This window comes from Halichoeres trimaculatus, unplaced genomic scaffold (assembly GCF_033239565.1).
Source record: "Halichoeres trimaculatus isolate MK-OKI-2021-1 unplaced genomic scaffold, fHalTri1.1 fHalTri1_scaffold_3, whole genome shotgun sequence".
NCBI lineage: Eukaryota > Metazoa > Chordata > Actinopteri > Labriformes > Labridae > Halichoeres > Halichoeres trimaculatus.
Window position 1 is genome coordinate 36,789,292 of NW_027437181.1, and position 16,352 is coordinate 36,805,643.

The window sequence follows — 16,352 nt, forward strand, 5'->3', positions numbered from 1 at the left end:
AGAACTGCAGCATTGGAAGTATTGGGGTACTTCCTGGTCAGTTCAGCCTCTTTCTTGATTTTCAGACAGAGAAGTGACTTGGTAGCCGAACTACAGTATCAACTGCTGCAGACATGATTAATCCCACCACCTAATACAATAAAAAATGTGTTTCTGTGTTGCAAAACTATACGATAGTCAACCTCTAACATTGCAGTCCTGAGAATTTGGGAGCAAGTATGGATTGTTTCTGTATCCTACCTGCAGAGCAAACTTTAAAAAAAATGTTCAGATTTGCGCCTGTGGTGACATGATGATGAGAGATTTTAAGGCATAATTTCCAAATCACTTCTGCTCTCACTCCTTGACTCTTCTTTCTCACAAGTATTGCTGTTATCCTTAAGTGTTGCATTGTTAAGATGTAAGGTGGTAAAGGTTAAAGCCACACGCTAACTGCTCTGTTGCTGGTTACAAAAACCAACACAAATCTGCATTTTCACCACCATTTCACATGAGCTAAGCTAAGATAAGCTAAGCTAGGATAAGATAAGATAGGATAAGACACACCTTTATTTGGCCCACAACAGGGAAATTAACTAAGTTATAATAGCGAACAAGAAAGTATATAGTACAAACTTCATGATAAGACTCTATCAAATAGAATAGTATGGTAAGAGTAATTTAGAAACAAATATGTACATATTAAGAATAACATAAGAGGTCAGAAGTCTTCTAAAACGAAAGGAGCATGTTGTCCATCAAAGAAGACAGCTTGGCCATCATTTTCCTGTAAGCCACCACCTCCACAGGGTCCACAAGGTCCACAAAGTCAAGAGACCAGCCCAGACTCAGCTGGACTTCTTTGCTAGTGTGTTCAGTCTGGCTCTCTTGTGTCCTGTTTGCACACCTGGGTAACATCGGGCCTAGCACTGGTTAGCATCGACATGCTACAGGCTACAATCAGCTGATCTGGTGTAAACAGTGCGACCATGGTTACATGTAGGATCTCTGGACAAATCAATCAAACAGCTCATCTAACAACATCACTGCAATGCGATAAGTCAGGTCTGTCCTCAAGGGAGGAAGAAAAAGCTTTTGATTTTTGTTTCATTGAATGGAGTATTTATGATGTTGATGTTATCAAGGAAGTTGTGAAACATCAACACTGATTGGCTTTTGTGTCAGATTTTTTGCTGCAATTGCATAAAATCTGTTCATTAAGATAAGTACGTCTCTGTCAGACTGTCCAGTGTGAGTCAGCACAACTGATTACACTCATCCTGCTTTTGCTCCCCAAAGGCCTGTGTGCATCAAGGTCTGTTGGCCTGTGATTGGTCGGTATTGGACTAAAGACGTTCTACAAACAGAAAACTGAGCACTTTTCAGTCAAGAAACTAATTTTGCTGAGAACAGATCAAGCCTTTTCACATCAATTTGTGAACACAGACTTCTGCGAGTTTGATGGAAAATAGAAGTGAGACCTCAAAGCTCCTTCAGATGAACATTAAACAGAAAGAAAGAATCTGTATCTGCACATTTGAAAGGGTTACAGTGATCCTCAAGTGTGGATATTAAGGGTAGCGGCCATAGCCTAATGAATTTAAAACATGCTTATGATTTTAATGAGGCAGAACATCCCTGAACTCTACCTCACAGCAGCTGTTCAACTTACGTAAGGTTATGGTGACATTCAACAGTGATGACAATGACAGGACAGTTTCTAAAGATATGCAGATATGAAATATAGAAAAAGTAGTGATGTGATTGCTTTAAGGTCAACAAGTGAATGCACCCAGCAGAGAAAAATGATCCCAGTTGAATTAATGGAGCGTGAATAAACTCAGACTAACCTGAAATATGTCTTCAATCAGAGACAGGAGAGTTGAGAAGATAAAAACGAGAGGATGGAGCTGAGGAAAGAACAGGAGGTCATTTTTGTCAGAGAAAAGGCGAGATGAGTCCACTGCTGTGTAGCTTCCATCATCAAAACAATAAAGAACATTATTAAATGCACCCACACTGCTGTGAAAAATAACCCACAGCCTGGAGGGCGTTTTAGCAGAGTCCTCAGTGTGCAATGGTTGGGGAGAAGGAGAATAGGGGAGCAGCAGCAGATAGATGTATGGATGGAGGAGGAAGAGTGGGGAGATGAGAGGATATGGGAAAAAGAGAGATGAAGCTCGAGGTAGAGGAGCAGAGAGATGAAGGGGTGACTGGATGGAAGAGCAGAAAAGGTGTGCAGGTAACAGTGGCCCTGAGGAGTGTTTGAGGCGGAGGAGGAGGAGAGGGGTCGCCATCGTGATCAGCTGGTCAATCTCCTGCCAGCCCACGGCCCCTCTGGAGGCCAATTAGGAGGAAGGCGGGTAGAGCAGGGAACCTGGGCACCGAGACTCCCTACAGGCGCACACACACACACACACACACACACACACACACACACACACACACACACACACACACACACACACACACACACACACACACACACACACACACACACACACACACTCGTGCTGACACCAGATTCATACAAGAATAGAAGCCCCAAGACACACACACACACACACACACACTCACACAGGGCAGAGTGGAAAAGGCTGAAACTGCATATTTCTCTTACTTTAAGATCTTCTTTTACTCATGAGTCCTTTTTACACTCTGTGAATTTTTTTTTCTTGTTTTAATTTTTAAGTCGACATTTGAGTTGAAAACTAACTGAATGTATTTCTGTTGCACTTGTGGCCAAAGAAATCATGCAAAACAAAACAAAAACAGCTTTTCTTACCTCTTTAGCTCATCCAGTCAAACTCTTGCACCTTGGTTTCTCAGTTAGTAAATTAAAAATCATATTTATCTTAATTTTTCAACCTTTTTGATTTTAAATATTTGAGCCATTGTAACTTCAGTATCTGTTCATATATTGTCAAGCATAATAAAATGTAGTCCAGCAATAATTACCTGAATGACAACTGTCACATTGAACTTCTGTGTGCTTCATCATCTTCTCTATTGAGTGCAGTAAACTATCTGCAAGCTGCTTTTAATTCTGTCCAAAGAAATCTTTGTGTGAACTAAGGCTCGTTCTACATACTAACAACACTCAGGTGATGTACTTCTCTTGATCTAGAGGACGGTGATGAGTGTCAGATTTTTACTTTAACTGATCAGGTGATTGAATGTGTCCCAAAGGAAATAGGCACGGATCTATTGGTGCATGTCCAACGATTTGCATCTCGATACTGTGATTTCTCCTCAAAACCACTCTTTAAATGCTATATTCAACCCTTTAATGTGTAAATTTACACCAGTAAAATGATTCAAGCTGACCCTTCAGTTGGATTTTTAAAATTTGCATTTGCAAACCCCAAACCTGTAAGTGACCAGTTGTGCAAGCATTTTTTCCCTCCTCTCCTCATACAAAAACACACATACTTTCCATACTTGATTTTTCCAATATCCTTTAAGCTATCTTGGCCTCTCTGAAAATTCTGCACTCAGTTTCCCATGCTGCACTGTGTTTTGTCGCTGGTTTAGGATTTCACACACATCACTGTGTCTTGTATGACAGATTAGGAATGCCTAATGCCTATGCATTGGTGTATATTTCTTTATGAGACCATACTAAATGATCTACTGTCTTACCTAAGCTCTTTACCATCCCCTTTGGTTGTCACCGGCTCTAACCTTCAGTTCCACAAAGAGAGTCTGTTTGTTGTTCTTCAGAGTCGCTCTGTCTTTGGTCAAAGTGCTTTCAGTGTTTGTGCTCCATGGTTGCTTTTAGTCTCCCTGAGACATTATGATTAGAGACACACCAGTCTGTTCTACACAGCAAAAGAGAACAGCAAAAACAGACTGTTGCTATGAAATGACCAATTATTCTCAGGTATCTGCCGCTGCTGTGATAGAGATTCGGAAAAAGATCTGTTTTATATATATATACATACATATACATACATATATATATATATATATATATATATATATATATATATATATATATATATATATATATATATATATATATATATATATATATATATATATATATATATATATATATATATATATATATACATATATATACATACATATATATATATATATACATATATATATATATATATATATATATATATATATATATATATATATATATATATATATATATATATATATATATATATATATATATATATATATATATATATATATATATATATATATACGTCTGGATTCAGAGTCATTCCCAACAATGTCCCCAAAAAGTTTTCAAATTCACCTCATTGCCAGAACTGTGTGTGTTTGTGTGTTTGTGTGTTTGTATGACTGATGGCTGTTTGCTGCATGTAAAGCTGAGATGGTTAAAGTGAAAACAGATGATGCAATGCTAGCTGGGAGAAAAATAGGTACAATGCTCAGCTCTTACTGATGATGCAGCTGATGTTTGTTTGTGTGTGTATGTTTTGTGTGTGTTTTTCCACCCCATGACCTTGAGTCTATCTCCACCATCACCACCCCTGCAGAGCTGCAGAGAGGCCCTTTGAAGTGAAGAAATCTAAGAAAGGACACACACATTAAGGTGTATAACACCTCCTGAAGTTCAGCCTGAAACTTTGAAACGGCTACTTTTCTTTTCACACACACAAACACACTCACACACTTTCTGTCCCTGAAAAATCAACAATTTTCTGCAGCTGGAGGTCTGATTATCTGCTGGTGAGCCATCAGTGCTGACCATTAGCAGTGTTTCTCAGCCAATAGGTGCTGCAGTGGCAGGTCCTCAGTGAACACTGGTCATTTTCTGTCAGATCTGTTGGTTTAGAGACTAATAAGACAGAAGGAAGGTCAAGTGCATTTGCAGTATTGATGGATTACACAGAATGACCTTTAACCAAACCTCCAGCTAGTATGTATAATCACAGGCAGAGTCAGTTAATCCAGCCCCAACCTACACAGCCTCCAAACACACACACAAAGTCACTGACATCCTGAAACAGAGTGGGTCTGCAGAGAAAATTGTCCTGTGAATCAACACTATTTTAATCAATGTGCCTACAGACATGTGGCCACTTCAGGAATGAAGTGAATCTTTACACGTTCCTGCACTTCTCTGTGTTTTAAATACAGAACCTGGATCCAGTCCTAATCCACTAAGTGAGCATTTGTGAGTCTTCCCTACCTCAAAATAAGCAGAACACTGCAGAGTGCACTCATTACACTGCCAGCCGCAGACTCCAGCTCAGTGTCAAACAAAATTTGAGAGGGCATTTGAAATATGACCACACATTAAAACGGATAACGTTCTGGCGGGGTAAGGCTGATAAATCATTCCGCAAAGAAGACGGGAAAGTCATCTGAGACTAGATTATTGTTTTAATTTGATCTGTTTATGACTCTTTATGGAGCAGCCGTGACTCAGTGGTAGAGAAAGACATCTCATTTTGAAGGATGAGGTTTGGATCCCAGGTCCTTCTGGCCACATGAAACATGGGCAAGACATCTAAACCAGCCCTCCTGTGGCTGTGCCACCTCTGTGTGAAAGGGATGAGTCAAGCTGAAGGCCTATTCTGCCCCACCCTGAACGTAGGTGTGTAGTTTGGCGTATAAACCGTTGTTTGTGAAATGAGAGACAGTGGCTCTTGGATTTGGTTCTCCAGTCAGAAAACCTATGAAAGTCTACTAGCTTAATGCTGAATGTAGGAGCTTAAATGGCCCAGTAGTTCAGGTCGCACTCCATGAGGATCCCACAGAAGGTCCAGGCGGCCTCTTTCCCCACAAGTCATGCCCCACCCTCACCTTGTTTCCTGCTCTATCCACTGTCCTGATTATAATCCGATTAAAGGCATAAGAAGCCCCCCCCCAAAATATATATATATATATATATATATATATATATATATATATATATATATATATATATAAACATATACTCACACTGAATCTGGTGAGGTCCGGTGCAGCTTCTGCATGTAATCTGTATCATTAGAATCACTGTTGAAGGCTCACATTAGCCCCGTGCGGTGCAAGTCCGGTTGCGGGAGCTGTACAGCACAATGGAAAGAATCCGCAAGAAGTCTATCTTTTCCCTGACGCCAGAGAGGGTCTGCATCAAGCTGAATGAAATATGACGAGCTATACAGGAAGTGAATTGCCGGATGGCATGAAGATCCGTTGTATTTTGTTTTTTTGTTTTTTTTTTAAAATAAAATCAGTGTACAAACAAATGTAACTTGACTCTTCTTTACAGCACAGTGGCGCTAGTAGTAAATGTAAACAATACATCACACCCGGTGACACGAGGTCGCAAAAGTGAGCAGCACAGCATCTCCTCACTTATTTTGACAACAAGGGACAACGAGAGACTCATTCTTGAAGTGGAAAGTCATCTCATTTTATATGACACCGCCCATACTATTATAAGGATAATTCAAGACAAAAAAAAAGTAACGTTATTAGAAATGATAAACATGAGAGGAATAAAGGCCTTGCGCAAGTCCAGACAAGAACGTGAACCCACGTGAGCCTCTACTCTCGCGAGTGCCCTCTCTGTACCCGGCACCGGAGCCAGCCGCAGCCTCTATCTGGAGCTGATGTGAGTGGCAGCTTGCAGAAAATCCGCACGGTACCTGGACTGCAACCGTTTCAGAGCCAATGTGAGCATAAGTCTACTGGCTATCGTTTTCAGAGACACAGAAGACTGCACACATCTATACTTAACACATGGACAAAAAACCCAAACCCAAAAGTCATGAGACAGTGCTGCAGAGACTGGAAATGCCATGCATGCCAATCCAAAAAAGCTGATTTTTACAGCCTTGAGAAAAAAAAAAAAAAACGCAACTACTGACTGGTTCAAATATAACTTGGGGGTGAAAGCTAATTTCTCTATCAGCACACCAAGTATGGTGAAGGGGGGCGTTCTTCTTACTCAGAACTTTAGAAGATGTTTAGATAACAAGTTTGTCCAATCAGAGGCACAGCTTAGCCTAATGTCAGGTCTGGCGGCCTATAGCTGTCAGTGAGGAGGCTCAAAGCCCGCCTCTTCAGTCAACAAGTCAAATTTGGCCCCTGTCAATGAAAGGCCTTATTTCTGTATTCTTTACATGGCAGCCTCTGCCACCACTTGGGTGACTGTGGTGTGTATGGATGACTGTAACGTGTAACATAGCAACACCCTGAGTGGTCAGTAGACTAAAGAAAGTCTTACATAAACACTTTCCATTCACCATTTACCGTTTACTGTGCTGTAACTGAAGAAAAGTGAACGTGTCTTTTGATGGTCCTGTAAAGATGTGCTGGCCTGACTGTCACTGTACATACACTCGTATTGTGTGTGTCAGACGCTCAAGGCTCTACTCTGTGAGTATATGTGGTTGTTTTCCTGTAGACACATATGTTTGTTTTTTTTCCAATCTCATTTTAAAAGATGTCATCATCTTTGAAGAGTCTGCTACATTAGTGTTTTTACTGTACGCGTTGATATGGATGATAAAAAGTGATGTGCAAATTAAAGTGGCAGAATACTTTTTTCAGTGAAGCTGGTGAAACAGCTCAGTTTCTGTTCCTTCACTTAGCAACATTTTTCCCTAACACTCAGCTAACAGAGCTGGAGAGGCTTTCAGAGCATATTCAAGTGCCCATTTGACCACTTGGATTGCTCAGATGGATGGAGCCAGCTGTTGTGTAATAACATTTATTGCAGCATTTGTGCAGTGTGTGTGTGTGTGTGTGTGTGTGTGTGTGTGTGTGTGTGTGTGTGTGTGTGTGTGTGTGTGTGTGTGTGTGTGTGTGTGTTGGTAAGACTTATTATTTACGTTTTCACTCAGGTTTGCAGTTTTCTGTCTGTCAACATTTCATCCAACTCCTCATCAAGCACAGGAACATTTTCCTCTCTCTGCCTCATATTTCCTCTGCTAACACAGGAACACTTCTGCTGCAAGTAAGACACACCTAATATTTTCCTAGCAGTGCCTCACACAGCCCTTTAAGTTTTTAAAGTACCTAGGATGACAGGCATCCCATTGGGGTCCCAGCTTGTGGTCTGTATTCACCTTAACTCCCAAGACACTCACATCCAGAAGAGTTGAAGGAAAAAAGAGAGATGTGTAATATTCAGCAGAGAGGGAGGGCTGTCTTGATTAGTCTATTTTTAGAGCAGCGTCTTTCTTTTTCCTGATCACCACAAAGATCTAAGAACGGATACAGAGAGTCGTCCCTGAAGACAGAAAGACTCGCTGATAGCGAGAGGGAGGGCTTCAATCTCTCTGGAGAATCAAAGAGAGATGGTGACAAAGACTGAGCGCACAAAGCACAGGTAGAGAGGGAGAAGGAAAACAGGGTTTAGTCTGAGAGAAAATTAGGCCAAACGCAGGGTGTGGTCGCAGCAATAGAAAGCTCTGTGTTTATCCTATCAGACAGAAAACTTGCAGACATTAAAATGCATTATCCAGATGGTAAACATGCATTTCTGTAAACATTGTGTGTGTGAACGAGTGTGTGTGGTGCTGTATCAGATCCAGTTTGTCTTAATTAGGGGTAAACATGCACAGCAGAACAGGAGAGCAGTGTCTGAGCTGTTGTACCATCACAGGTGCTCGGGGCTCCAGCCTGAGGCTGCTCCCAGTCCCTTGAACATTGCTGCCCTTATTTTGAAAAGAGTAAGCCAGCCTCCAGCGTAATATGTAGTAGAATGTGAATTTGTGAACGGAGCCAAATCTCTGTTCAGGCAACTACCAGCCCAAACCCACAGCAGACTTCTGACTCTGACTCTGAAGGACTTCAGGTTATGATATCATCCAGATGCAACATGTTACTTACAGATTTTATCAAGATTCCCCTGACTCCCTGTAGCTTGAAGATGGCTATGATGAAAAATGAAAACGAAAACTGCAAACATTCCTAAGAGCAGTCACACATCAGCGTTTGAGCCCTTTACCTTTCATGTATGTTGGTTTGAGGTGGTTCTTACTGACTGTGTGGTCAAGTGTTGATCTCAGCTGTCTCAGCTCAGCTGCTGGATGTCAATGAGCATTCGTATGCAACTGTTTTTGATCAACTTATCAGAAAGTTAAACTTCCAAAATGTATTTACTGATGTCACTTGCATTTTTAGCACAGCAGAAATGCAACTTTGCACTTTTGTGACCCTTTACATAACTACATAAACATCTGTAACTTATCAGTTAGAGTCCAGTTGCTATGAATGATTCTGACAGGACTATCATTCCCAGTCAGTCTAAGGTGAGTAAGAAGTTAGAACTGAACTCTGTTGATACTTCTTGGGTCCAACCAAGAAGCCAGGATGAGAAGAAGAAACAGTCCAAACAAGAAAGTATTTGTGTCTTAGGGAAGTTTTATTTAACCTTAACATTTTTTTCTCTGAGATTTTGCTGGATCCTTAACCAGTCTCAGATTTATGTCATAAGAACTTCTTTAATATTAAAACTTCAGTTTTTAGAGGGCACTAGTCTAGATATGTGCAGTTACTGATGTTGAGTCAAGTTACCATGAGCTTAGGGAGAGACCTCTGAAGAGCTTTGCAAAGGAGTTTTAGAACAGAGATTACTGAAAATTATAAATGACCTGTAAAAATACAAATTGCTTTATTTTAATGGCACACGCCGTGGATTATTCATCGTATGATTATATGGTAGTCAAAGAAGCTCCAGATGATTTTACGTCTCTTTGAAAAACAGATCAAAGTCTAGTGAGGAGCTGTTTTCTGTTTGACACAAGAGGTAGTATTTGATAACAGACTCTAGGTGTTATTGTTTGGTTACCCCATATAGATGGTGGGTTTATTTTAACTTGCGTGGCAAATTGTCACAGCTGACCAATGAATTTTCAAAGATATGACCCCCGTTTCCACCAAGCTGTTTAGTTTGATTCGTATCGGTGCGGCACACATTTTATGGCATCCCCAAATTCCTGTAGCACCCCACTTTTTGGTACGCATCTGTTGGGGTGCCAGGCATACTGATCCTATCACAGAAGTTGGAGCTAGAAACACTGCAGTCTGCTGATTGGTTGAAAGAATGGTCACTTCCTGTACAACAGCGGTAATAAAGAACAACACCAGGTGACTTGGTGAAGATAACTTTCTTTTTGTTTGGAAAATGGCGTCATGAAACAGCGTGCAACTCCTGACAAAACAAAACTCTGTCACATTTTTCGTCTTCATTGGATTAATTAGTGGGTTACACGGCATCACGCTGTTACGAAACAAACATGACAATCGACATCTGGCTCATATGGGGCTATAATGTTTTCTCTTTCCTTGGCCAGTCAGACAAAGGTTCCTCTAAGTTATCTCATCTTTTAAAATGATCAACACCATCAGCAGTTTGATACAGAAGACTTTTCTCCCCCTCAGAGCGAGTTATAAGACCAAAGCTGAAACAATGTTAAAACTATTTCAGCTGGTGTAACCCAGTGCAGACTGATAGCAAGAGTAAGATAAAAAATGTGCACTTTCTTCTCTTTCTGAGCCCCAAAACTTCTGTTTTAGGCCTGAAGAAAAAAAAGAAAACCTTGTTTGAACAAAAAGTAAAACCTGCTCTTCTGGGTCTGCATCAGAAGCTGTGAAAGACTCAGCAGAGAGTTGTTAAAACACCATCACCCCTTCAGCCAGCTGGTGATGATTCAGCAGATAAACTGTCAGACTGATCGGCTGGTGACACAAGTTGTTTCCTGTCCAGCTTCACCTTTCATAATGCTTCTTTGTTGTGATCCAAGATACTAAATATCAGCATGCATTTCCCCTCCTGCTCTCTGTCTCTCTGCCTCTCAGCGGTCAGCAGGCCTTCCTGTTGGAGAACGTGCCCTGTAACAACGCCAGCTGTCACAGTGTGGGAAGGATGTTCCACATCCTCTGGGACCAAACTGATTTGGGGGCCATCCAAAACGCCGTCATGGCAACTTTCTTTGACATCTACGAGGACGTGAGTATTTTATGCGGCGCTCGTCTCTCTCTTTCATATCTTCTCTCATGTGTCGTTGCCTCTGCCTGATGTCTGTATACATGCTGGGATCACAGAGTGAGATATGCCTCTAAAATTACATCACTTTCCACAGAATTAGAGAGCTTGGTGCCAAATGCAGAGAAAAAATGAATTAATCTCACAGAGAATACCAGAATACTTGATTTCTCTGCTGCAGAAAAGTGGATTATGTGTAAAGCTTTTTCCAGCTCTGACATCAACAGAATGATTAAAGTGCCTGGTTTTCTTTTCATACTCACAAGTAATATTCAAGACTTGGACTGATGACAGAACAATGTCATGTTATGTTTAGCGCCTGACTGTAATTACTAATGCAGGCGTCTGCACTGCATCTTTGAATGCTTTGTGTCCACAAACAAAGCCCTATTATCTACTGCTTTTGCAGGTTTCTATTGTTGATTTTTTTACTCTGTATACAGGCTGAGGGTTTTACTCCAACAATCAGTTTCACCTGGATCCTACACATTTGATTGTCCACATGCAGTACATAGTGTGGTTGCACAGAAAGAGCTTACACACATAGAGGATGAGTGTCTGATCACAGCCTGTGCAGCAGTCTACTGTATGTGCACGTCTAATCAGAATTAATTATTTCTGCCCATGTAGCCTGTCCGTTAAATCCAACCCTCTCTCTTCCCGTGCATCTCGCTGTCACACTCACTGAAGAGAGGATTTATAAATGAAAAAGAGAGACCAGGAGGAGGAGGAGATATAGAGATATTTCTCTCTCAAGCCAATGCAGTGACATTAATCCATGCTATTATCACCTGTAGAATAGGTTATTGCAACGCTCTTCTTTCTGGTCTTCCACAATTTTTTTTTTACCCTCTTCAGCTCCTGCAGAACTCAGCCGCACAGATGCTGACGGGGACCAGAAAGAGAGCCCATATTACACCAGTTTTAAGGTCTCTGCATTGGCTGCCCATTTCTTTTAGGAAAGAGTTTAAGATTCTTTTACTGGTTTTTAAAGCTCTTAATGGTCTTAATCCTTCATATTTATCAGATTTGCGTTTACCTTATGAGCCCATTAGAGCCCTCAGGTCTTCAGGAAGCTCTCTGTTAACAGTTCCCAAAGTTAAAACAAAAACTTATGGTGACGCATCTTTTTACTACTATGGCCCCCACTCATGGAACAGCCTACCTGAGGACCTGAGGCCTGCATCTAATGTTAATGTCTTTAAAAACAAACTCAAAACCTACCTTTTTAGTGGAGCTTTTACCTGAATTACCTTTAAGTGTTTTATTTATTTTAAGTACAGACCACTTTTTATTATTTTATCTTGTCTTATTTATTTCTTTATTTTTTTATTATTATTTTTTTGTCTTTTCTTTTTAAAATCTTTTATATTTTCCGTATTTTGTTCTCTAGTTTTCCTGTTTTATTCTTCATTTATTTATCATTAAAAATGAAATTAAAAATACTTAAAATTAAGTTAATTTATTTATTTATATATATATATATATATATATATATATATATATATATATATATATATATATATATATATATATATATATATATATATATACATATATATATACACATATATATATATATATATATATATATATATATATATATATATATATATATATATATATATATATATATATATATATATATATTCACTTAATTTCAAGTATTTTTTATTCCTAATTCTTAAAAATAATTTTCTTATTTTATATTATGATATATTTCATTTTATACTTTTTACCTCCAGTGTTTTCTCATTTATAAACCTTTAAGATGGCGTGTCCTCAGTACGTACTGGGTACAGCAGTGCGCTTTATTATTGTCTTTTATCTATGTTGCTTTTTATTAACACTGTGTATGGGTTGCTGTGTGGGAGGGTTCTGGGCTGGGTGGAGTGGGTTTGGGGTATAATTCTTTTATTTCATTCATGTGTCTGTTTGTAAAGCACTTTGTGCTACATTTTATTTGTATGAAAAGTGCTATATAAATAAATTTTGATTGATTGATTGATTGATTGATTGATAGAGACACACAAGGGTGATGAGATAACAGCTGGAATAGTTAGTGTGTTTAAAGAATCAAAATGCACATTAGAAGACCCACACACCATGCTCCCATTGTGCCTTATCTATGTGCCTGTCTTTATTTGCAGGGTATATTAGACATGCTGGTTCTGAGCCAGGCAGAGGGCAAAAAAGACCTGATCATCCATGCCCTGAAGAACAACTACGAAGCTGATGCCTACTTTGTCAAAGTGATGGGTAAGTGAACGATTCCTCCTGATATAGTTTTATTGTAAAGGAGGAAGACGGAAGCATCGTGTCACCTTTTTGTCTCATCAAAATCCCCCTAAACAGTCCCCAAACTCCATTTACTACAGAAAAAAACCACCTGGTTTTAAATATTTGATGATTTAGTGTATTTTTGTCATTTGTATTATAATAGCTCCTTCTTGACTAATTAAAATCATCGAGCGTGAGCAGCTGTTTCCCCTGAGCGAGGAGCCAGATGCTCATGACTAATATCTGTCATATTATTTGGATTTTAAGCCTCAAGCTACTCGATTGGTGGTGAAAGGGGAATCTTGTCTGAGCCTCTTGTTTGATTTGAACCTGAAATAAAAAGGCTGTGTGCGCACAGATCTGTTGAAGTAGAGGAAGCAGAATAATGAGCTGCAGCATGAAGGTGAGCTTGTTTTACATGTTGAAAAGGGCATGTTGCAGCTCTTACATACCGTGCTGGATGTTTTCATAAAAAGACACATACTACACTCTGATTCTTTTGACATTAAGAGGGTAAATCAGAAGATGATTCAGTTAGTGCAGAAAAACATGCAGAAGACTGCACTGACTGAAATCTAAGCGGGTGTTTCTGACTTATTCTTAGTAAAAACTGTCTTGTTAATCTTAATATGAATCATAATTTGAAACAGCTGGAAAAATGTGATCATTAAAGATACCACAAGACAAAAAAAGATGCCTAAATTGCTTGAAAAGATTTTAAAAATCTGGCTATGGGGAAAAAAATGCTTTTTGGTTGTGTGGATTAGGACATTACTCTTATTTTAAGAAACTTTAACATATTCTTCCAAGCCATTTAGCAGCTTCTTTTCTAGCAATTCAGGCCTCATTAACATGATTTTAAAATCTTGAATAAGATATTTTGAGTGTGACTCATGTTAGGACCTACAGACCATTTTTGATAAAAATGAAACATAAACACTCACATAGATTTCAGTTTGTGTCATGCACATCAGTCAGTCACTTGTGGAGCTGTTTTCACACCAGATTTTCTCAGTGAAAAGCTGGACTGGTTGGAGGACTGTAACAGGTCTTGATGTAGAAGATCCAAGTGTACTGATCTGCAGCACTCTGAATCTGTGAAAAATGTCAAACTGACTGGTCAGCTGTGGTTCAGTGGACTGAGGTTTCTTGTGTTTTCTGTGCTCAGCATCTTCACTCTCACAGCCCGAGTGTGACCCTTTACCTTCAGCTGCCTGTCAGCTTATCCAGCTGATCAGCAGTGTTGGATCACGTACAGGGTGGAGCAGAAATGGAAGGGCAGTTTTAAGTCTCCACCTTAAGTTTAAAAAGGAAATATCATGCTGATGCCCGATTTAATACTTACATATAATATAATAAATTTCAAAACAAGACCTTTCACCCCCTGAATTTTCAAAAAAATGAGATATTGTATTTTTTCTGGTATCCTAGAATGAGATTTGATGCCTCTGAAAATAGGTCATTGCGGTATGACTGCGAGATTTCAAACATCGTGACGACACGAGGATCCTTTCTTTTTATTGGAGTAATCTGATAAAGCAGCTCCTCCTCTGTGATGTCAGTTAGTCACACAACCGCCCCCATGGGATACACCCACCAATAGCCGAGTATCCCCCCTCAGATGCTGGATGCAGGGACTCTGCTCTGCTGAGCAGCCTGGCTTTACGTGGTGAATTACCAGTTAAAACACTGTAGTTAGAGCAGACGTCGTAATACTTGTGAGACTGTGATATTTGCATGCTTGTTCTGACATGCACTGTGAACCTGGACCACAATAATGCTGCAGTAATAACATAGTGAGGAACTGATGGTAGAGGCGATCTTTAGACTACACTTTCAGCATGATGGATAAAACAGACAGAAAAAAGTGAAGGAGCAGGATGGAGCCCTGTTATAGAAATAGTTTATTGGTGAAGTCTGCCTATATTTCCACGTATAAACTATACATGTTACAGTACCGCTTTGACTCACCACACTGAAGCGTCCTGAGATGATCTGTGTCCAGGTGGATTTTATTCCTCCTGAGCTGCAGAACCGTCCGGGTCTGACTCGGGGTCAAACTTGCTCGGTCTGCACCATCCAATATGGCGATTTTGTAAATACTGCCATGCTGCAAAAACCGCCCCCTGGCTCTACCCCCTCCGCCCCTCTGGTAGAACTGACCAATCAGAGCACAAAGGGCTGTGACGTTGCGAGGTTACTGGAGGTCATTCTGGAAACGGAGCGTTTCAACGAGATCTTCAGAATGGCCTAAAATGAGGATATTGAGAACGCTATTGTGGGGCAATGAAGGAACTAAATGACTTGTACTGAGGGCAGAAATGCTTTACAGGCATCCTAGTCTGGCATAGTGAAAAGGAGAAACAAGCATGATATGTCCCCTTTAAGTCACGTGGACCTATACAAGTAACTTAACAAAATTTGACCTGTTTGCTTTGTGAGGTGAAATTGTTGCTTTGATTTGGGAATTAGCAAGCAGTAGAAAAGGAGACTCTAATATCGGACACCTTTTCCTGCCACAACTCTGCACAAATAAACAACATGCTCTATACCAAGCATGAACCCAGGGAGCTAGAAACTGGCCCAAAATTAAGAAAATATGTTGAAAAGGGTCTAAATGAAAAGAAAGTGTCAGTGATAACAATGCCTGAATGTTATTTGTCAATCACACATTTTAAAAGGAGAAAAAACATTTCTAGGCTTCTTCATCATAATTTGGACAAAACAGTTTTACTATCCTGTTTAATGTGACACAATGAGCTGTGCTCTTGTGCTTTTTTTCCAACCACATTCATCAATAGGGTCCAGTTTTTGTCACTTGAGGAAACAAGAAAAGCAGATTTTGTGTTAAGTAAAGTCGCTTTTTATTGTGTGTTTATTTAAACACGTGTTCATATTACACCCCCCCCCCCCGTCAACCTGTCACAGTGACACCCGGACTATTCATATGTTAATAAATTGAATCATCTTGTTTTTGTGGTTTGTTCCATTATAAATTTTAAGGAACACAAACGCAACATTTAAAGCTGCATGTGTTGAATTTCAGTGTCTTCAAACAAAGCTACAACAATTATGTCAGACTAGGACACGCTGTGAAGCAGCGCTCAGATAGAGTGCA

At 39.8% G+C, this 16,352-nt stretch overlaps 1 protein-coding gene across 1 annotated transcript in view; it reads left to right on the forward strand.

Annotated features, from left to right (window-relative positions):
- The window catches only part of itfg1 (integrin alpha FG-GAP repeat containing 1), a 252,552-nt gene that overhangs the window by 151,146 nt on the left and 85,054 nt on the right, over positions 1 to 16,352 (forward strand). The window contains exons 11-12 of the mRNA XM_074667248.1: positions 10,768 to 10,918; positions 13,105 to 13,213. Coding sequence (XP_074523349.1) covers positions 10,768 to 10,918; positions 13,105 to 13,213 — 260 coding nt within the window. The remainder of the gene's footprint in view (positions 1 to 10,767; positions 10,919 to 13,104; positions 13,214 to 16,352) is intronic.